The sequence below is a fragment of the Prunus avium genome, chromosome 1, assembly GCF_965620075.1.
Source record: "Prunus avium chromosome 1, drPruAviu1.hap1.1, whole genome shotgun sequence".
In the NCBI taxonomy this organism is placed as follows: Eukaryota; Viridiplantae; Streptophyta; class Magnoliopsida; order Rosales; family Rosaceae; genus Prunus; species Prunus avium.
In genome coordinates, this window is record NC_142284.1 from 57197785 (window position 1) to 57206222 (window position 8438).

Genomic DNA, 8438 nt, shown 5'->3' on the forward strand with positions numbered 1-8438 from the left:
CACTACAGGGTTGATGATCACAACTTCTGCAGGAGAGTAAGAGTAATTGTGACTTGTCAATCATAATGTGCATCGCTGCTAATCATTTTTAGGGTTTATCAAATAGCTTTTCTATACGGCCATTGATCGGTGGCGAAATATGGAGCCTGAAAGGAAGAAGATGAAATCATTTTCCCGGGACCTGTGATGTTCACTTCTAATGCCCCTTATGCTTGACTGCAATGGTGTCATTGATCTCGCATGTCGAGCTTCTGCCATATCGGATCATGGCCGGACGGATGATGATGCCTTTAGGGTTCTCTTTGTTTTTGTTCAACCGCCTATTCTCCACATTTCATAAAGACTGAATGAGAATTTTCTTGCCTGAATAAAAGCAAACCACTGAAATTCATATCATCCATTTTAAAAAGTGCTGTTATACTGGTCTCTTTTTCTGTAAGGAGACAGAAAGAAAACTTTATGTGCGCATATCATACTGTGGTTGACAGAAATGTATTCATCATATACAAAAATACTCACCATCTTCTCCAAGGAACTTCTAATAAATACAAGCCTGTTGTGTTGTGCATCAAGTTTGAATTCAATACTCTCATCAATATATTGATATTTTATTACTAATTTATTATGTAAATATTGATAATCAAAAAAATCAATACCTAAAATGAGGCTTAAAGAAAAAATTAGCACAATTGCATATACATTCAGGCATGTCCAAAGGTGACTAAAAGGCAACACTACATGTTATCACTTTGAAAGCACCAGAACTTTACATCATAAGAATGAAAGCAACCTGATATAGCAGCCTTTCATTTTGAGATGACGAAGAAGGGGATCCACATGAGCCGTTTGAACCACCAACTTCTCTAGCAGAATCACTTCTTCGATGAATTCTCAGGTTTAAACTTCCTTGTAGTATATTGGGCTCGACGTCATGCTCTTCATCACCTGATATCGATGTTTCAAAGTCAACCTCCACTTCCTCATCATAATCAGAATCTTCTCTCTCAGATCTTGGACCATCTTGTGAAGCATCACTATTACCCTCCGATCGATAAAGTATGTCACTCAGTGATAGTACTTTTCCACCTCGAGGTTCAGACCTGGGTGCTCCATCATTTGGCTTACCATTTCTTTCAGATTCAGCTGGCCATGAAACTACAGAGTTAGAATCTTGTGACAAAGAATTAATATAAAGATATCATAAATATAATGACTTATTAAGAAATACAATTGACACTCCAGTATGCTACCCTAGTTATTTAAAAAGACAGCAACAATGGAAAGAATGTACTACTGTAGTGGATAAAAAGGCGAAACATAATCAACTTATAAAGGCAAAACGTTTTAGTTCTATCCTACTTATAAAGGTCAAACCAGTACTACAGTAATGGATAAAAAAGCGAAACATAATCAACTTTCGGGACAGCTATTAGAGGCTGATCAATTGAAAATCTATCTGGGGAACGAAGGAATGTACCAAGACACTGAAAGTCACAAACCTGCAGCAAGATCCCTTTTTACATGCTCCAATCGTTCTGCTACTTCAGAATTTGATGGAGCCAAATATTGGGCTGCTTTAGCAAAGTCTAGAGCTTCTTTATGTTTAGCCAACTGCAAGGAAATAGCAATTACCAACCAAAAAATTGCTCAACAAACACAAATACAGGTTCAACCCAATCACAGTTTCCTTTTTCAGCCATAAACTAACAAATAGTTCCTAAACATTATAGGCTAAAAATCTAGGCCCTCAAGACAACAACAGAAATGGATGGTCTAAGCTAAATCCATAAGTAATTTATAAATCCAGGCCGAAAAAGCACCATATATCGTGTGTGTCATTCTATAGTGGCTGAGCCATGACAGGACCTATGAGGCATTGGTGTGAAAACTTTATAACAGCTTTACATCTCTATACATTACTTTCTGGAACCCATAACACAGAGAATGTGCTCCTGTCTTTTATAGCATCAAAGCTGTGAATACTCCTAATTTTTAAATTAAGTTCTTCAACCCAATTTATATATATATATATATATATATATATATATATATATATCATTCGTGTATTTGGTGGTAACAATGACTGACCGAACTCTGCAAAACTAAGTACACACGACTGACCGAACTCTCAACTCTGCCTATAGGCAATAAAATTACATCATTCGTGTATTTGGTGGTAACAATGAGAATTACTAGTAAAAGATTACAACATTCTGTGAATACTTACCATCAACACATTTCAATTGCCTTAAATTACCATATTCTCCACTTCACACAAAAATTCACATTTACTGAAAAAGTTTGTCTTTGGCAGAATAATATTAGCTGGAAGCGAAATGAAATGGTGCATAGCAATAGCATGGCATAAATAAACAAAATTGATGCCAACCTCCAATTCTCTTTCCTGAGAAAGCCTTCGAACCAACGACGAGTGCATCTGCAAGCTGTGATTGCCATTCTACACGCACCAAAAATTATTCATCGCATCACAAACAAAACACACAAGCGAATTGCGAAAGCTTAAGCAACCACAATTCCAAACGCGAACAAGAGAGAGAGAGAGAGAGAGAGAGAGAGGAAATATACGTTGCGAACGTCGACGTATCGGCTCTCAATCAAGTCGTGGATGTTACCGTCGTGAAAAGGCACACCCTCCATTGATGAGAGAAAAAAGCCGAAACCGAAACGCGATCGTGTAGGGTCCGATAATCTCAGTCAGCTACTTGCAGAAGAAGCGCTTCTCGATTCTTCTTCCACAGCTTTTTACTCAATTTGTCCAATTTTTTAAGGAACACGAATACTCGGCTTTTTCCTGAAAATTGTTTGATTTAATTTTATTTATTTTACAGTTTCTAATTTATATTTTACACACGGACGCAGTCACGATTTATTTCATTTTTATTATTTGTGTAGAAAATTATAGTGTGATCGTGCCGTCTGGGAGCGCTCAGTTTCCACCTTCTAGTAAAGCTCAACGGCTGTGATACGTTTGCGTTGTGTTCAGGCGCCGTTGATCTTCTTTCTTTGGCGGTGATTGATATGGTTGAAACTTGGAGCTTGAGTCACGTTCTGCATGCGGGACCCACTATATCGTCATGAATTGTTTGTTACCTCTAAGTGGGCCAGCGGTATGTCGTTTTCTAAAAGTTCTGTTTTATGGACCAAACAACGAGGCTTGGGCCAGCACTGTAGAGCTAGAATTTTACCATGTTTGGGCTTAACATTTGATACTTTTGGGGCTTTCTTTCGCGCTGCACAATAAGAAGCCCAGATGTTTGGCGAGGGCTCAAACATGCACACGAAAAACTCGTGACAAATATTTGAAGAGTTTATATGGGTCTTTATAAAGCCTGGATTATCATCAGCAAATATTAGTGATACTGATATATCATGCAACATAAATTTTTTTTTGTAATCATATTTGCATGATAATAAACATCGTATAATTGCAGGATACTACATTGATATAGGCATATGAGTCAATCAAAAATGACGAATGAGCTTTATTAAGTTTGAGATATTGGAGAAAACTATAGTTCATATACTTTATTTATCAAATTTACATATAATTACACATGTACTAATCATCGTGGCAAACATATTGAGAGTATATATCACCAGGGCACATAATTTGGAAAACATTTATACATTGGATTTTTGTGGCTTAAGATAAAATATCTTCACCGATCACACAAGTCGGATGATGCCATACAGGTTGGCATGTGGTTTGAGGGAAATGATTTCTTATTGACCCATCTTATGTACACACTTTCTCCATACTGTTGCAACACACTACCAAACAATGGAGTTTTGTACTTCTTTGGGGTTTTTCTGCTCTATTTGTTCCTTATACCGAGATATGCTCACATTCCCAATCTCATCACTTACTTCATCTACGCTAATTTCTTGGCTCTCAAGTATTTTCAAAACAAAGAACAGACAAACTGTCATCTTTCACTGAAAGAGAGAGAGAGCGCAATTTCTTGTTAGCTACGTCACTCCTCCGGTGGACGTTTCAATGGACGTTGTAAACACTTCGGCAGTCTACCAATGAAGTAAATGAGTCCGAGTGTGATTATCTATTCATGCAACCTTCACCACTTAAATTTTTTTTATTTGACATCAAATAAGAAATTTCACTTGTGATTTATCTGCCAATAAATTTTGTGCAGATGATTATTGATATTAAACATGTGTTACATCATAGGGTTATTTTACATTATTCCTCCCACCCGCACCCGTGCCCCTCATGCACATATATTTTCCTCTCACTAATAATGCAAAACTCAGTGGTCCCTTCACCATCAAAACAGCATCACATCACATCCATCATCTACAATTTAAAAAGAAATTCTGCAACAACATAATTTGAACAAAACAAAACCCAAAAGGAATCCCACACAAACACATCGCTATCTCATATCATAAATGCGTGCATGCGACGTAAGTACATATACATCAGGACAACAAATAACACCAACCAACATAAATTTACATCAACCAAAACCCTACAGATAATCACAGTAAAATCTTCAAATAACAGTGCGCCAATACAGTGAAATTTCCATATTAGTTTTTTGGCTGCCTCTGTTCACATAGCTGTCTTGAATTGAATTTGCATAAAATGGTTGGTTTTGGAGATGGAATTGGGCCCCTTTTCGCAAGTTGCATGATGGAAGTGGAGAAGGCCTTCTCTTGCTCGTGCAAACTTGTACATCAGATAAAGTAAAAAAGAAGAGAGAAACCCTACACAAGATGAACATGACAAGTAAACAAAAAAAGTGAGAAGAAAGTGAAGTTTGGGACCCAAAAACAACCCAAGGGGCGTGCACTCTTCTCTTTCTTGGGGCCCCTCTTGAGAATAAACAAAGTCTTTCAATCCATCCACCCCATGCCCAGGTTTGGATGTCACTTTCTCTTAAACCTAAGAGAAATCATTCACCTTCCTTTATTGGGACATAATGTAAAGCACTCTCTTTTCTTCTTCCCTTGGTTCTGAGAGAAAATATCACAAAACCAATACTCTCTGCTGATTTCCCACTCCAATCATTGAAGAAATACTCTTCAAGAGGGGTTCAAGCTTTTCTTCCTCTCCACTTGCTGCTACAAATTTAACCACACCTTAGCTGGAACCTCTTATGTCAGACCATATCCACAAACAACTCATGTACACCGGACTTATTTTCCATAATCACGTTTAACAATTACTAATCAACAATACTTGAGAATAACAAAGAGTAAAGTGCCCACTAGAAACAATGCTGGAACGGACATATCCGAACTCAGAGAGAATCAAGTCCAAAAGCTTTGGCCTTGAGCTTCAATGACTTTAAATAGTGGATTGCTTCGTCAAGCACCACCATTGCATCCTTCCCCTTGCCGCCGGGAATTATGTTCTGCAGAATGTTCACAGTTTCGCGTATTTTTTCCTTTCTCATTTTCTTGTTGCTGGATAAAGAATCCACTTCTCTGAACCCAGAACTTCGGTTGCAGGCACAACTCGACTCTGCATCATCCTCTAACTCCAACGATCGGTTGGGTTTCATGGAACTCGCAGTGTCCATTATGGATGGTACCTCACCATAACCTCCATCAAATAGCTTCCGTTTTTTGGTCACTCCAGCAGAACTAGCAACTTCTTCGGTCCTTACTTCAAACCAATTTTTCTTATCATGAACTGTCATTGTACTAGGGGAATGACCTGTGCTAGTAACTTCATCGTCCTCTTCGGTATAATCACTATCGCCATCTGAGTAGAGCAAGGCATTCAGTTCTTCTGTGTCTTCATGCATCTCACTCTGAGCACCACTTTCACCGTTTCCTTTCAGCTCATCAGTCAAATTTGCTCCTGATAGATTTTTCAAATCTCTTCCAGTTTGAGGATCATCCCCGTTCAAATAATAAGCCCCTTGTTCGTTTGGATTCCAAGAAGTACGGCACAGCAAAGGATTCACAATCCCAGAACCAAAGACAAAAGTTGTTTGATCCCCTGACGAGTTGTTAACAAGGAGTCTCTTCTGTTCACAGACAGAGTCTGCATTGGGTACCAATGTGTCCCCCGGAACTTCATAACGGCAAGCAGAAAGTTTCTCTCTGAGAACAGAGTGTGCAGCAGGCACAAAGGCCTGTCTGATACGGGGTAAGCAATAGAACCAACCGTGAGGTTCATTTGGTCTGCCAATTTGTGGATGCGGCAACTCTGGAGATGCATATGCTGGCGAAGCACCATTTGGCACAGGCATATTAGTGCCAGGGTTACCATATGCAGAAATGAAGTTTTGTTGCTCCAAGCCAAGTGGAGCACCGAAGGAATTTGGATCGGGAGGTTGCCAGCCAAGGTGCAGCTGAGGAATCCACGTTCCAAAATCTTCACCCATCCAACTAAAACAAATAACTAAAAATTAAATTAAAAAAATTAGAAACTAAGAAGAAAAAAAGCCAAGAACAATAAATAATGATGTATCAAATGGACAATATAAAACATACCAGAAGGACGTATGTACAACTAGAAACAGCTGATTTATGTCTCTCTTTCAGCAACAATGAAATAAACTAAAAACTCCAGCTTAAACTTGAACACAAAAGCACAGAATCTTCCTACGTTACAGGTTTCAGCAAATGACGAAAGTATTCAGCCTGAAAAATACCCAATAATTATATTAGCCATCATCAACCACTGCCAAGAATGAAAAAAGAAAAAGGAATCTACAGAAAATGAACAGGTAAATTCGAAACATGAAACAGGAGAATCTGATTCTTCTCTCTTAAACGTACTGGCAACAAGTATTAAATTATCCTTGACTAACCTGGCAATCCTGGAGAGGTTGAAAGCATGCTATAACTCTAACAATTATGGTGGCGCTCCCATCAATCCCATTTTCATGTTTCAATGCCCGAAATCTTGTTTGGCTCGCTGCTTGGCACACCATAACTAAACAACTTCCCGGCACTTGAATATTTTGGGAATGAGAACAGTCTTCCAAACAACAACGATTCCACCACACAGTAAAACCCAAAACTAGATTGAGCAGACTAATTGACAAGAAAGAGAGACTGAACCAGCAAAACAAGCAGGGTTGGTTGATGAACGAGAACGAAAGAGAGAATATATAAAAAGGGTTGATGATGTAAAGCTAAAGTTAACAAACTACAAGAAAATGAATATGGACTGAAACAGAACTTCAGCAAAAGGTTTCGGATTTTTCTGATTCAACTAATCTGACGAACATAACAAGGAACGACGATGAAGAAAGTGGATCCCATGGAAAATATCAGGTAAGAAAGACTAAGAAAATTGAAGGATTTTTATTAAACGCTCACAGCTCAGTAAAAAAGAACAATTACAGAATAACTCTACAGTAAAGGTTCAAAGAGATGACTTTGCGAAAAACATCAACAGAGAGACTCAGACACCACCGCATGCTGTTCTGGTCTTACCCAAAAGCTAATTTACCGATCTCTACCACTTCTTCCTCTATCCCCTGCAATGGAAAATCAGTCTATCAGGCACCGTTCTCTAGCTATTTCAATTGGTTTTGTGCTGAGGCAAGCTTTGCCTGCTCAAAACTCAATTTTTATCAAAATGTTTGTGTTTTCTTAACAACAAAAAATTCCCTTTTCGTTTTCCGGCGAACCGAACTGAGAGTCAAGATCCAAAAAAATATGAACAAATCGACCATTCCGCCATTAAAAGTTACGAGATTGAAGAGAAAACTTACAGTGTACGAAAACCCAATTCGAGAACAAGATTGGTTAAGCCGTGCGTGAGAGAGCAAGATCGAATTACAGAACTCAGGAAGCTTTCAGAAGAAGCAGAGGAAAGTGGGTGTGAGAGAGGAGAGAGAGTAGAGAATACAAATACAGTCAAAAACTAACCGTGGGGAGAGCACGGAGGCTGAGATTATATAGAAATGAATTTTACCGAAATGTCCCTGGTTGGGGGGTATCAATTTCCTTTTTGTTTTGTTTTGTTTTTTTATTTTTTTGCGACAAAAGATAGATAAAGAGTGTTGGGGTGGCCCCGTGACCGTGGGTGGTTTTATCATCACCCTCACCTGGCGTTAGCGTTTGAGTCAGGTCAAATAGTCAACGGCCCTATTAACCACGTTGTTGGGTTCGAACCAAACACGGCCTTAACTCTGGTTGGCTTCTTCCGTCTCAGAGTTGGGACGCTTCTGCTGTACTGCACACGTGTCTTTTTCTCTTCTTCGTGCATCTCATCATTTTCTATCTTTAAAATTCCTAAAATACCCTTCTAGTATCATTTAGAATGATCGCGTATTTGCCCTTCTCATTATCATTTTGGTAAGCATTAGGTTTTATAATACTTGCTATTTTTGGTATAACATTGACCTTTTTTCTTATTCGGGAAATGGAGGTCTTGAATTGAATTCTACTTATAGTCCTACCACCGAAAGTAGGAAATTAGAACTCGCTCG

At 38.6% G+C, this 8438-nt stretch overlaps 2 protein-coding genes across 5 annotated transcripts; both read right to left on the reverse strand.

Annotated features, from left to right (window-relative positions):
* Positions 1 to 27: 27 nt before the first annotated feature.
* LOC110751930 (protein ALTERED SEED GERMINATION 2-like) lies at positions 28 to 2845 on the reverse strand. 3 transcript variants are annotated; one of them, XM_088255593.1, is made up of 5 exons: positions 2587 to 2845; positions 2390 to 2458; positions 1500 to 1611; positions 791 to 1143; positions 28 to 363 (listed from the first exon to the last, which is right to left on the reverse strand). In XM_088255593.1, the coding sequence occupies exons 1-5, from the start codon at positions 2656 to 2658 to the stop codon at positions 313 to 315; spliced, it is 657 nt and encodes a 218-aa protein (XP_088111719.1). In that variant the 5' UTR covers positions 2659 to 2845; the 3' UTR covers positions 28 to 312. The 3 variants fall into 3 exon arrangements, with proteins under 3 accessions (XP_088111719.1, XP_088111722.1, XP_088111725.1); XM_088255596.1 differs by having other exon boundaries at positions 30 to 320; positions 2587 to 2844; XM_088255599.1 differs by lacking the exon at positions 28 to 363 and having other exon boundaries at positions 654 to 1143; positions 2587 to 2843.
* A 1549-nt stretch (positions 2846 to 4394) lies between these two features.
* Positions 4395 to 7884, reverse strand: LOC110751931 (transcription factor bHLH145). Of its 2 annotated transcripts, none has more exons than XM_021952490.2 (4): positions 7719 to 7884; positions 6807 to 7481; positions 6487 to 6636; positions 4395 to 6381 (listed from the first exon to the last, which is right to left on the reverse strand). In XM_021952490.2, the coding sequence occupies exon 4, from the start codon at positions 6375 to 6377 to the stop codon at positions 5283 to 5285; it is 1095 nt and encodes a 364-aa protein (XP_021808182.2). In that variant the 5' UTR covers positions 6378 to 6381; positions 6487 to 6636; positions 6807 to 7481; positions 7719 to 7884; the 3' UTR covers positions 4395 to 5282. The 2 variants fall into 2 exon arrangements, with proteins under 2 accessions (XP_021808182.2, XP_021808181.2); XM_021952489.2 differs by having other exon boundaries at positions 4395 to 6394.
* Positions 7885 to 8438: the final 554 nt, after the last annotated feature.

Coding starts and splice junctions, on each gene's coding strand:
- LOC110751930 (XM_088255593.1), bottom strand. CDS start 2,658: ATGGAGGGTGTGCCTTTTCACGACGGTAACATCCACGACTTGATTGAG. Junction 2,459..2,586: donor GATACGTCGACGTTCGCAAC/GTATATTTCCTC, acceptor TGGTGCGTGTAG/AATGGCAATCACAGCTTGCA. Junction 1,612..2,389: donor CTCAGGAAAGAGAATTGGAG/GTTGGCATCAAT, acceptor ATTTCCTTGCAG/TTGGCTAAACATAAAGAAGC.
- LOC110751931 (XM_021952490.2), bottom strand. CDS start 6,377: ATGGGTGAAGATTTTGGAACGTGGATTCCTCAGCTGCACCTTGGCTGG.